We start from the raw sequence: 13981 nt of genomic DNA, 5'->3' as shown, positions 1-13981 counted from the left end.
GAAGTCCTAGCCAGAGCAATGAGAAAACAAAACGAAGTCAAAGACAGTTCAAAATATCACTATTTGCAGATGATATGATAGTATACAACGTGACCCCAAAATTTCAACCAGAGAACTCCTAAGCCCGATAAACAACTTCAGCAAAGTGGCTAGATATAAAATTAACTCAAACAAATCAGTAGCCATCCCCTGCTAAAAGGATAAACAGGCTGAGAATGAAATTAGTGAAATGACAGTTTTCACAATAGTCACAATATAAAATTTCTCAGTGTGACTCTAACCAAACAAGTGAAAGATGTCTATGACAAGAATTTCAAATCTCTGATTAAAGAAGTTGAAGAAGATGTCAAAGGATGGAAAGATCTCAGATGTTCATGGATTGACAGGATTAATATTGTAAACGTAGCCATCTTGCCAAAAAGCAATCTACATATTCAATGAAATCCCTATTAAAATTCCAACTCAGTTCCTCATAAAGATAGAAAGGGCTATTTTTAAATTCATTTGCAATGACAAAAAATCCAGGACAGTGAAAACTATCATCAGCAATAAAAGAACTTCTAGGGCAATCAGCATCCCTGACCTCGGGCTGTATTGCAAAGCAGTAGTGATAAAAATTGCATGGTATTGGAAAAGAGACAGACAGATAGATCAGAAGAATAGAATAGAAGACTCATAAATGAACCCACACATCTATGGTCACTTGATTTTTGACAAAGGAACTAAAACCATCAATGTCAAAAGGATAGCCACAAATGGTGTTTGTTCAACTGGAGAACAGCATGTAGAAGAATGTAAATCAATCCATTCTTATTGCTCTGAACAATGCTCAAGTCCAAATGGATAAAGGATCTCAAATAAATAAAGGGTGGCCTTAGTGAGGTCTCTTATTAATTGAAGATACAGTGTTGCAAATGACTGGTCTAATATGAGGCCCATGACCCATGCATAAGACTGGGAGGAAGGACTGTAGTAGTCAGAGGCATAAAAATCAATCTGGCAGTTCCTGAGAAAATTACATATAATTCTACATGAGGAACGAACTATAGCACTCTTGGGCATATACCTAAAAGATGCTCCAATATATTACAAGAACACATGCTCCACTATGTCTATAGTAGCTTTATTAATAATAGCCAGAAGCTGGAAACAACCAAGATGTCTCTCAAGGGAAGAATGGATACACAAAATATGGTACACTTATACAATAGAGTACCATTCAGGTACTAAAAAAATGACTACAGGTAATTTTTTTTTATTAACTTGAGTATTTCTTATATACATTTCGAGTGTTATTCCCTTTCCTGGTTTCCGGTCAAACATCCCCCTCCCCCTCCCCTTCCTTATGGGTGTTCCCCTCCCCACCCTCCCCCCATTGCCACCCTCCCCCCAACAGTCTAGTTCACTGGGGGTTCGGTCTTAGCAGGACCCAGGGCTTCCCCTTCCACTGGTGCTCTTACTAGGATATTCATTGCTACCTATGAGGTCAGAATCCAGGGTCAATCCATGTATAGTCTTTAGGTAGTGGCTTAGTCCCTGGAAGCTCTGGTTGCTTGGCATTGTTGTGCATATGGGGTCTCGAGCCCCTTCAAGCTCTTCCAGTTCTTTCTTGACTACAGGTAATTCTTAGGCAAATGGTTGGAACTAGAAAATATTATTTTGAATGAGGTAACACAGTCACTAAAGAACACACATAGTATGTACTCACTGATAAGTGTATATTAGCCCAAAAGACCGCAATGCCCACGACACAACCCACAGACTATATGGAACTTAAAAGGAAGGAAGAGTAGGTGTGGACACTTCAGTCCTTCATAGAGCGGGTACTGGACAATTTCAGGAAGTGGACGGAGGGGCCACCTGGGAGGAAGAGAACAGGGGAGGAAAAAAGGTGGGCAGAATCAGGCACTGAAAGAGACAGGAGAGAGAAACAGAGGGTCAGGAGATACAGTAGCAATATGTAGCAGTGGGGGATGAAGAAATGGGGTAGAGACTGGAGGGTCTAAGATACCAGGAAAGCAAAAGGCTCTCAGGACTCAAGAGTAATGACTTTAGCCAAAAGGCACAGGGAAGGGGAGATAGAACCTATTGAGACCACTTTCAGTAGATAGGCACAACCCCCATTTGATGTAAAGTGCCATCCACCCATCTCAAGGTTTTTAACACATTAATATTCCTGTTCAAAGGAAGAACAGGGACAAAAAATGGAGCAGAGACTGAAGGAAGGAACATGGGGGGACAATCTCATCTGGGTATTTATTCTGTCTGCAGACACCAATCTTGACACTGTTGCTGTTGACAAGAGGCAAATGCTAACAGGAACCTAGTCTACCTGTTAACTGGGAGGTTCATCCAGCAACTGATCAGTGCAGATGTAGAAGCTTGGAGCCAACCATCACACTGAGCTCCAGGCCTCTGGTAGGGGAGACAACAGAAGGAATGGGGTAGCAGAGGGGGATTGTAGCCCCATAGGAAGAGCAACATCAGCTATCCAGACTACCTAGTGCTCCCAGGAATTATAGCACCAAGGGTTGTACAGGGAAGGATCCACGGCTCCAGATACATATATGGCTAAGGATGGCCTTATCTGACATCAATGGGGGAAAGCCAGAGGTACTGGGGAGATTTGATGCCCCAGCATAAGAGGATGCTGGAATGGTGGAGCAGGAGTGGGTGGATGGGGTGGGAAGCACCCTAATGTAGGCAAAGCTGAGAGGGGAGATGGTAGATGGCATGGGTGTGGTATAGTGAGTTAACTGGGAAGGGAGATATCATTTGAAGTGTAAACAAATGGAATAATTAATTTTCTGTGCCCAGGACCTTAATGAACTGGCCAAATAGCTCCCTGCACCAATATCCTATGGGGGAGAGAGTTGGACATTCAGAAGTGTAGATACTTCTGAGAAGTGAGAGGAGAAGATCCTCTGCCCACAGTCCAGACCCAAGAGAATTGCACAGTGCCATCTGTGGCCACTGGGTGCAAGAACCTATAGGAGCAATTAGGGGCAGGACCCTTTAATTCCTGCCCACGCCTAGAGCTGGAAGACAGTCCCAGAAGCGCCACCACAGTTGAGAGCAGACATCAGACCCACTTTTCTGCTACCAAGTGACCTGCTTGGTGGATTCAGGATACACAGAGGCAGATTTCCTTGGGGTCAGAGCCCTTCCTGTTTTTGGCTCTGCCCGGAAGTGAACTGGCACCATCCCACAGTTTCGTGCACCCAAATCCCATGGGAAAAAGTTCTTACTAGCACAAATACCAAGTGGTCAGTCCTAAAAGCACATGTATACAAAAAAAAAATCATCATGAGAACACAGCCTAGATAATCAACTATTCAGAGCCATAACAGTTCACATAGATGGAAGCAAAGACCAAAAGGGTCTGCATTAGGTCCTCTGCATACATGATGTGGTTGCATAGCTTAGTGTTTTGGGGACTCCTAACAGGAGGAGTCTGGGTATCTCTGCCTCATTTGTCTACTCTTTGGACCATTTTCCTCTTCCTTGTCGAGTCGAACCTTGATATGACGATTTGTGGCTAATCTTGTCACACCTTTTTATGCCAAGTTGGCTTGATATCCCTAGAAGGCCTGCTATTTTCTGAAGGGAAATGAAAGAACAATGGATCTGGGGAAGAATAACGGTTCCTTCAAGAGGAACTTGAAGAAGTGGAATGTTGGGGGAGGGGCTGTAGTGAGGAGATGCTATATGAAGAAAGAATAAATCAAAGGAAAAAGCACTAAGAGTTTTTTGTCAGTATTGTTGAAAGCAAATCTTCACACAACCTGCATGTTTATTCCTCCCTGTGAGTTGTCTTCATTGTATTTGTCTACAGAGTTCTTCAGTTTCTCATCAGCATTTATATGTTTCAAACACAAATACTGCTAGTGGCTATACTTAACATTCAGGAAAAAAAAGCTTTCTTACTAATCTCCCATTCACGTTCCCTTTTATATTAGTTAAAGGGGAAGATAATGTGTGCATGACTAGTTGCATGTTTGAGAAGAGAGTCATATCTATGTAAAGGCCAGAAGTAAAACTTTTACTAGTACTGTTTCTGTTAGAAACATCTTGTCTTGTTTTGCGAAACAGTTTATCTCCCTAGTATGGCTATTAATCTAGTATGGTGACCAGGAAACCCAAGGGATCCTCCTGTGCCTGCCTCTCAAACCCTGGTATAACGAGCACATGCACTGACTTTGAGACATGCACTGAAGATGAAGGTTGGGTCTTCAGACTTGAATGAAAAGGGCAACAGGAGGAACCTGTTCCTCCCCAGAACTGCCACTTTACATGCTCTGTTATCATTATACGGAACAACATGATATATTGAGAATCTAGTGTTTTGGTTTTAGCCTGAATTGTAAGGAAACACTGAACAAAGGCAACTCAATCAAAAGATCTTATTTTTGAGAACATAAAGAAGATAAATTTCTGTGAATTACCAGTGCTATAGCTAAACCACAGTAAGAACTCAAATTTAGATATACATAGGTACATGAGATTGGGAGACTGTTACAGAGAATAGGGAAGTGCAGATATATGTGAGCAGTGACTCCAGAAACTGGAAAATGCAATGTGTATATTTCTTGAATCTTGAGGACTGTAGGAGTTATTTGAAGGGAGAAAATACAATACATCCGGAGCCAGGCAATTTGATCTCTTTATTTATTTATTTATTTATTTTTTGGTTCTTTTTTTCGGAGCTGGGGACCGAACCCAGGGCCTTGCGCTTCCTAGGTAAGCGCTCTACCACTGAGCTAAATCCCCAGCCAATTTGATCTCTTTAGAGAGGAATGAAGCACAGCTCATAAAATGGTGGCAGAGAGGCAAATCCATTGAAAACTGGAGTTGTATCGATATCCTTTGGGTGAAGTACAGATTTCAGCTTAAAGTTTTGTAAAATCGTGGTCAGGAATAAAAATAACTCCATGCGGGCTAGGCCCTCTCCTGCACACATCCGTTTTCCTAGGAGGAAAATGCCAAAAAAGGTAATTATTCCTTGTACACGGTGTTGACCTGAGATGTACTGCACTGGTACAAAAAATACAAGGGAATAACAGTAACTACTGAGTTAAAGCATACATTTTTTAGATTAATGGATGGCTAAAGGAAAAACATTTTAGACAAAAAGAGTCATTTTTCAAACTAACATATGATATCAAAGAATACATCATTCAAAAGTACTAGTCACCTAGATAGATGTTATGATCTTACCTATATTCAAAGCAAGAGGAAAGTTGTGGAGGGGGAGGTTTTTAATTTTTCATAAAGAACATCAAACTAAGGTAGCACACACACTACAGAAATGTACTTTATATCCACTGTTCATACCCTGAATTTGGGAGAGGGGAACCCTGAGGCCACTGCAGGGCATGATGGCATATCTACAATATTTTCATCAAACTAAGGTGATCTGAAAATTTTTCAAAAGAGAGAAAATGTCCTCTTCAATTGGTTAACAAACTTCAAAGAAATGATCTCCATTTTCTTTTGAATATTATTTGTGACCTATACCCTTTGAGTAAGTTAGACATTTTAATGAGAATGCTGCTCTATGTTTTGTACAAAATGTAATGTGTGAAAGAGCAAGGTATGAACTTTTCCCAGTATCCCTCTGGCCTAGGGATATGTGATAATCTCACATGCATTAACTATACTGTATTGGCATGAAGTAATCACTCCTCTGTTTCCTGTATATGTTTTAGGCCCCTTGGTGCTTTTCTATGTTTTAGGAGACATAGCTTATTATCCAGTCTGGAGGTGAGTAAGAGCAAAGAAGGAATTTAATTTTGAAGAAGTCTCCATTTTCATGGGGAGTAAGTAAAATGTAAGTGAAGTTTAGTTTCTAGAATGGTATCCTTGGTATTTCTGTAATGTACCTAAAAGAAGAAAGCAAATTCCCTATACTCTAGGTTTCTCAATTTATGAACAACTGATAAACAATCAAAACACTCATTTTCATACCCTGATAAAGAAGGTGGTCATATCAAGGACAGTGCATACACAATGAAAATTATGCTCCTTATCATGCAGATGCAAGCTATCAGCACATGTAGAGTCACACTCTAAGTCCCCACGGTTCTGCATGTCACTGGAACCATGGAAATGAGTTTCTATTACCTGCTGAGAAAGGCATGAAATAGTCACTTTTCTTAAACTTTCCATTCCCATCTAAAAAGTGGCCAGGGTCAAATATCTCTGGGTCGGGGAATTCCTTGCTGTCATGCAGCACTGATGAGAGTGATGTTATTATTGTTGTTCCCTGTAATGACACACAGAAGAGTAACAAACAAGCAAGTTACAAAAATTCATGACTTATAAGGAAAATAGTAAATAACATAGTTCAATCTTCTGGTCCATAGGTAAGATTAAGTTTAAAGAATATCGGGTATATTTATGACAGAGAAAGCATAGGAAGAGTATGAGAACTGTGACAGTGATGTTACTAAAGTGCCTTCAGATCAATTTTAGGTCAGTACTTCAGTAGTGAAATCATCATCTCTAGCAGAATTTTAAGCAAGCAACATGGCTGCTTGGGCAAGAGATCATATCCAAACTCCTTTTAGATCTGTGTGACCTGGCTATAATACAGATATGCCTTAAATTTCAGGAGACAAAGGCAAACAAACCTCTGAGTTCAAGACCAGTATTGCATAGAGGAAGTTTCAGTTAAACCAAAGCATAGGTCCAGGAATGGTAGCATACACCCTTAATCCCAGCACTCAGGAGACAGAGACATATAAATCTCTGAGTTCCATTTAATTAGTTGCATTAGTTCAGTGACCTAAAAGACAGGAGAAAGGAGTGGAGTTCATGGTAGTTCATTTTGTGGAGTTCAGCAGCAGTTTTTATCAGGGGCAGATTTACAGAGACAGGTTTCAAGGAGAACAAGTTAGACACAAGTAAAGTCAGAATGACTCAGACAATATAAAGAGTCAAAAGATTAGAATAGATTGCCAGAGTTAGTTTGATTGGGTGAGAATCTAAGAGAAGTCAGATTGAATCAGTCAGCTTGGAGAGAAGTTTGGGCCAAAAGAACTGAGTTAAACCAGCCAACCAGAGTTCAAAAAGAACAAGAAAGGATGTGCTTATTTAGCATTAAACCTAGATGACAACTTCATCAGGTGAATAAAATTTACCCTTACAAAGTTCATATCAAAAACATTATTCATCACAACCAGACTGGTTAAATCCAGAAATGCTTGGATGACCCTACCCAAAAGAAGAGAACACTTCTCATACTCATGAGAAAAACGTATACTTACTTAGGTCATACAGCTCAAAGATACAAATGCTACATATTTTCTCTACCTTGAGAGTCATGGTTAAAATATTTGTGTGTTTTAGGCTTTTTAACTTAGGGTATATGTTGGGACTAGATAGCTAAATGCAGGTGATTGTCAGTGGAAACGCATGGGGGTAGTAGAATACATGTTAAATGAAAGTAGAAAGGACAGTACTGGGGGCAGGATTTAAAGAGGTAGTAAAGTTATATGAAAGGGAAAGTTGGCCAAAAAATGAAGGCTTAAACAAAATGTGATGTATGTAAGAAGTTATGTAGAAACCTACATAGCATTCCCAATGGGAAACTCACAGTCCAAGGAAAAAATATGTAATAAAGGGGTATAATTGAATGTGTATATTATCAAAGAACAGGGCAAGTATGATAGAAGTGATAAGTTTAAGCATGGATAGAGAAATAAGGAAAAGAAAAAAATGAGGGTTAAGGATTCAATCATATCCTCAATCCTCAGGGAATACCATGAAAGAATGGGGAGAAAAAATGTAGGAATCAAAGGTAAAGTGTGACTGAGAAGACTGGAGCACACAGCACAGATGTGCAGCAGAGAAAAGGAAAGCTTACCTTGGGTATTAGGTAGTTCCTGAACTTAATGTCACAGGTCACCGCATGTGGCAGGTTGGTAGGAATGAGGTCAATGAACCTCTGGACCTCATGAATCATGGCATCTGTGTAGGGCATGCGGCTCCTGTCCTGCATGCAAGGGCTGCGATGTTTGCCAACCACACGATCAATCTCTTCCTGGACTTTAGCTGGTTGGTCACAGTAGAAGTGTTGAAATGGGAAAGAAGTAAATTGTTTATCACAATGCATGACTACATGATGCACAAAAGTAGCATTACAAATGCATTTTATATCCAGGAGTACATTAAGGCATGCAGATATGCTATATATAGATGCATATCACTATCTCACTAATAGCTGTTAAAATACATCACTATGTATTATTATAATAACAAGAACAAAAGGATTAAGTAAATACTTCAAGTAGCATAACAACATAAATAACCATCATATCATAGTCTGAAAAAGATAATTAGAAATCAAACATTGAATTTTTGTCAAAAATATATCTTAAAATATCTTTAGTGTGTGTGTGTGTGTGTGTGTGTGTGTGTGTGTGAGAGAGAGAGAGAGAGAGAGAGAGAGAGAGAGAGAGAGAGAGAGAGAGAAATTTGGTGGGATATAATGTTCATAATAGGTCACCATCAAAGTCAACAAGTGCTTCTGAAGTATAAACATATTTGTCAATAATTAATGTTTGCTATGTAGCCAATTACATAAAATATCTTCTGTTGTGAAAAATGAAAAACATGAATTACAGTTATATTCCATATGCTAAAAGACAGCTTCAAAAAGACAACACAAGCATCACACTTTCTGTTACTTCATGAACAATGTGTTTGATTTCAGAATTTAGTTATTCCAATTTTCACTGTGAGATTCATTGACAGTATATAAATATGATTATCCATCATGAAAAATTTGATCATCTTCTACTAGTACTAGTCATTTATATTTAGTTTGCAATATTCCATTTTATGAGTTTAAAATTGTATCTAAGTATTTAAATTCATAGCTCTTGAAATAAAAGCTCAGTTGATGTAGGCATCAGACCACATATTACTTCTCCTTTTTCCCTCATCTTTGTTCATGCATGCAGGATCCACATGGTAAAGACAGAATAGAGATCTCTATAGGTCTTGTGTCCAGAAACCTAGCCTTTATCTTATCTTTCTATGTGGGCTGTTCTGATTCCTGGAGCCCATGACTTCCTTGACCCTGATTCAGAGAAGTAGATAAAAATATTCTCAGGTGTTTCATTAAGAAAAGACACATTTCTACGAATACTGAAGTCCAGGCTTACATTTTTGCTTAGCAGTCTCAAGGCAAGTGTTTACATGTGACTCAGGGGTCTTTCTAGAGGATGTCATGCTTATATTTAGTCTGATGTTCTGAAACTCTGTGACTGTTTCTTGGATTAGTGGTTTCATTCTCTTCACATTGCAGAGTATTTAGAATGGTTTATTAAGGTGATAGATAACACACACACACACACACACACACACACACACACACACACAGTTACTAACTTAACTAAGAGGTAGATCTTGCCACTAAAATTCACAAGCAAATTAGAGAAAGGTGCTCTGATCCTCTCAATTCTGGAACTGGAACATGGTCACTCTTCCCCTTTCATCCCTGTAGATTGCTCTTTCTCTGTCAGCCACTAAAGATCTTTGAATACAGGGCTACTTAGGCTGACTCTTTAAAAGCAACTCTGTCTTCTTCCATGGGGGACACTTAGTCACTGCAGGACTGTGGGTAGAAAGGGAGCCCAAGCAAGAAGAGACCCCTTTTATAAACCTTTTATAGCCCTATGTTGGCTCCTTATTGTTTTCAATCGACATCCATACTGTAACTGTAGAAATGTAGTTTACATGTTCATCTGATATCTATGTTACAGTGTCATCTTCCCTGCCCCATTTTTCTTTGTTCCTCATTACACTGTTGTATTTAAGTATTTTTGTGAAGCTCTTAATCATGTGACATTTTCCATTTCTCCTACCCTTTAATTATTAATTATTATTCATATTTTTGCTAGAGTCACTTTAATGTAAATTACATAAAATTGAGAGGTGAACTTCATATATGCTAAAATATTGAATGTATTTAAAAGTAACTTTTGGGTTGGCACAATCAGATGCTTTCTCCAGGGTACACACTCCCCTTTAAGAGGAAACAGAGGGAACCACGTCCCCTTTGGAAGAAATTAAGACAGTTCTTATGGATGCTCTATTTACTCTGATGACAATAATATAAGAAAAACGTCTGTCGCACTTTGTTATTTCCTTTTTTCTATCTCCAGATGTTAGACTAATGAAAGCATTAAAACTGCATACTTACCACATGTGCAATAGTAACATTTAAAGCTATCTGGCTACATAAGTGTCATAGGGAAACTTTTGTTCTATCCAGTAATATATTTTTTTCTTAAATTTTAAGTATACAGACCTATTCAGAAGCATGATAGATAACTTAATAAATACTGTAAAATAATAATAGTAGAATAACTTTTCTATAATAATATTTTTAAAATAAATGCTGCTGGTACAACTGGAATAAGTGTGAGCAATATAGGTTGCATGGAAATGGATATTTGAAATAATAACATTCCTTTTTCTATAACTATTGCCTTATATGGAAATAACTTTCTAATGAATTTATTATTTTTACTCCTTCTCAGAGTAGACATTATCTCAGATAAGCTCAGAAATTCCAGAATTCATGCTTATTTCAGTGAAGTAAGTTTTCACCTCTGTATACCTCAAAATTAGGTTTATTAGAAACAAAGAAGGTAAGTACAAAAAGTTGCCTGCTCTGAAAACCTAATTTGGGGACAAAAAATGTATAGGCAAAGCAAGCCAAAGAAGGCTGTAAGTGCCTTTCCCAGATTATCTCCAAAAGAACCCAGACACTTAACAGCATTCTTTTCCTATGTGGACAGTCTCTTCATTCCTCTCATTCATCCTACACTTTCTGGCCAGTAGCACAAAAAGTCAAGGGCAGACTTTTCTAAGAATAATACACAGGACATCAACAATGTCTTCCCAGCATACAATGAGAATGCCAAGGTTCACCACCTGTGTCCTTACCTGTGACTTCTGGACACTTCAGCAGGAGCAACAGAGCATATCTCAGTGTTGTGCTTGTTGTCTCTGTCCCAGCAGCAAACAAATCAGTCACAGTGATTGATAAGTTTTCAAGTGTAAATTCTGAATTTGGATTGTGATTTTCCTAAGAATTGGTTGATGTAATTTTCTGGTAAATTGTTTACAAGCACCTATGATAACAATGATTCTACAATATCACCCCATTTTCTGCATGGTTACCAACACAGAACTGAAAATATAGTGCCAGAAGAAATTAGCACAACATTGCAGAGACTAATACAGAGGATCTAAATTTCATTCCGTACACTCATATATTTTTGCTTGAATTCAGAGATACTCTACATCTAAATTTGTATGATAAAAATTAGCATCAAGACTTAAAAGGATGTAAACAAGATTGTTGTTCATTCATTAAAAACAAAAATCTATATGCTAAATATAGTGAGAAAAAAATCAAAGGCATTTGACTCTAACAATATGGGGGGTCTCTGTTATGCTACAACTGGTCTATAATCCAAACTGCTTGCACTGTAGTAAAATAAACCAGTTCTTTCTTTAAGGTATTTGTACTACTCTTAAATCAATAGGATTGAGAAAGTGGTTACACACTGTTCAAGATGTTACAAGCTTATATTACACATTTGTTATTCATTGCTTTGTTCACAACTTTATGGACTCAATATTGCTGCAAATTTGCACCAAAGTTGAACTTGTAAAAAGTATAAAAGTTCAAATATCTAGAAGGAATGGGGAAAAAATAGTCTCACAATGTGAAAATACCATGGCTCCATTCCATAAGCGAGTTCACTAGTAACATGTCATGTATAGGGAAGAATAATTAGACCATATAAACTGAGGAGAGAATAGGTCATGAAGACAGGGGAAATACACACAAATAGCTCTACTAGGATGAAGGAGAGAGTATATATAACATAATTATGAAAACGATGAATAAAGCTTAGCAGATAGCATACGATAGGGATTTCATCATATTATATCTATGGATATTTAGTCAGGATATGATTATTCATATATCCTAATTTAAAAATAAGTAACACTACAGTGTTTGATATTATGTAATAACACTATTAACACAATTTAAATCACCTTATCTATGTTAGTATCTGTGAAAAATACACATCTCCCTTTCTCACATTACTTCAGGTACTTTTGTTTCCTGAAATTCATTTTATCTTAACGTTCTGGTGGATCCTTCCGAAAAATCATGAGAAGTCATATATTGTCTTTTTTCTTATTTTACTAGCCCTAGTACAGTGGTCCAGACCATGGGAATCGTCTGGGAAAGACTAGTAAAAGCATGTATTCTTCAATTCTAATTCTTTATTTCAGACAACAAAGTACGGCATGAAAGACAGCAAATCATAACCTGCACCTGCACTTATGAATAAATTTTTACAAATCTATGTCACATCCTGTTGTCCATTTTTTAATAGAAAGATGGCACTAAATGATTGTGGCCATATGTTCTTTCTATGGAAAATAAGTATTCATGAGCTGACCCTACACAGAAAAATGTTTACAAGTCTATGCTCTAGCACAGTCATACTGATTGGTCTCTTTGAAAATTTCAGACCAATTCCTCTTATGAATATCAATGAAAAATTACTCAATAAATATCTTACAAAACAAATCCAGGAACACATTAAAATGATCATACATCATGATAAAGTAGGCTTCATCACAGGGATGCAGGGATGGTTCATTATACAGAAATTCATCAAGATTATTCACCAAATAAACAAATTCAAAGAAAAAGCCACATGATCATCTCATTAGATGCTGAAAACGCGTTTGATAAAATCCAACATCCCTTCATGTTAAAAGTCTTGGAAAGATCAGAAACTCAAGGCCCATACCTGAACATAGTAAAAGCACTATACAACAAACCAGTAGACAACATCAAACTAAATGGAGAGAAACTTTAAATAATCCCACTAAAATCAGGAACTAGACAAGGCTGCCCAATCTCCCCCTTCTTATTCAATGTAGTACTCAAATTATACCTAGAGCAATTGAAAAAAAATGAGGCAAAGAGGATATAGTTAGAAAGGAAGAACTCAAAATATCACTATTTGCAGATGATATGACAGTATATTTAAATAAGCCCAAAAGATCTACCAGAGAAATCCTCAATGTGGTAAATGGCAGCAAAGTGGCTGGGTATAAAACTAACTCAAACAAATGAGTGGCCTTCCTCTACACAAAGGAAAAACAGGCTGAGAAAGAAATTAGGGAAATGACACCCTTCATAATAGTCACAATTAATATAAAATACCTCTGTGGAACTCTCATCAAGGAAGCAAAATATCTGTATGACAAGAACTTCAAGTCTCTGAAGAAAGACCTCAGAAGATGGAAAGATCTCCCCTGCTCAAGGATTGGCAGGATTGATATTGTAAAATTGGCCATCTTGCCAAAAGCAATCTACAAATTCAGTGCAATTCCCATCAAAATTCCAACTCAATTCTTCATAGAATTAGAAAGAGAAACTTGCAAATTCATTTGGAATAACAAAAAAACCCAGGGAAGCAAAAACTATTCTCAACAATAAAAGAACTTCTGGGTTAATCATAGTCCCTGACCTCAAGATGTATTACAGAGTAATAGTGATAAAATCTGTTTGGTTTTGGGACAGAGACAGACTGGTAGATCAATGGTATAGAAATGAAGAGTCTGAAATGAACATACACACCTACAGTCATTTGATCTTTGACATAGGAGCTAAAAACAGCCAATGGAAAAAAAGATCACATTTTCAACATATGGTGTTTTCAACTGGCAGTCAGTAGGTAGAAGAATCCAAATTGTTTCATTCCCTTGTTTATAATAATAATAATCATTTATTGTTTCTGCTTTTTCACTAGGATATTTTTATTTACATTTCAAATAATATCCCCTTTCCTGGATTGAAATCCATAAGCCCCTAGCTCATTTTCCCTTCCACTTCTTCTATGAGGGTGTTTCCCCAACCAACCAACAACCC

At 37.6% G+C, this 13981-nt stretch overlaps 1 protein-coding gene across 8 annotated transcripts in view; it reads right to left on the bottom strand.

Annotated features, from left to right (window-relative positions):
• Positions 1 to 4645: 4645 nt before the first annotated feature.
• Positions 4646 to 13981, bottom strand: part of LOC134485234 (cytochrome P450 2C6-like) — a 30466-nt gene continuing 21130 nt past the window's right edge. For 3 of the 8 annotated variants that reach the window (XM_087594397.1, XM_087594298.1, XM_087594132.1), the window contains 4 exons: positions 10960 to 11101; positions 7868 to 8055; positions 5968 to 6123; positions 4646 to 4968 (listed from right to left, as the gene is read on the bottom strand). In XM_087594397.1, the coding sequence (XP_087450523.1) occupies positions 4939 to 4968; positions 5968 to 6123; positions 7868 to 8055; positions 10960 to 11101 (516 nt within the window). In that variant the 3' untranslated portion in view covers positions 4646 to 4938. Of the gene's footprint in view, positions 4969 to 5967; positions 6266 to 7867; positions 8056 to 10959; positions 11102 to 13981 lie in introns of all 8 variants that reach the window. The other 5 variants (NM_001433026.1, NM_001433027.1, XR_015643325.1 and 2 more) reach the window with 4 other exon arrangements.

This window comes from Rattus norvegicus, chromosome 1, assembly GCF_021556685.1.
Source record: "Rattus norvegicus strain SHRSP/BbbUtx chromosome 1, alternate assembly SHRSP_T2T, whole genome shotgun sequence".
Lineage (NCBI taxonomy): Eukaryota > Metazoa > Chordata > Mammalia > Rodentia > Muridae > Rattus > Rattus norvegicus.
Note: the sequence above shows the minus strand (reverse complement) of the source record. Positions and strands in the feature narration are given on the sequence as shown.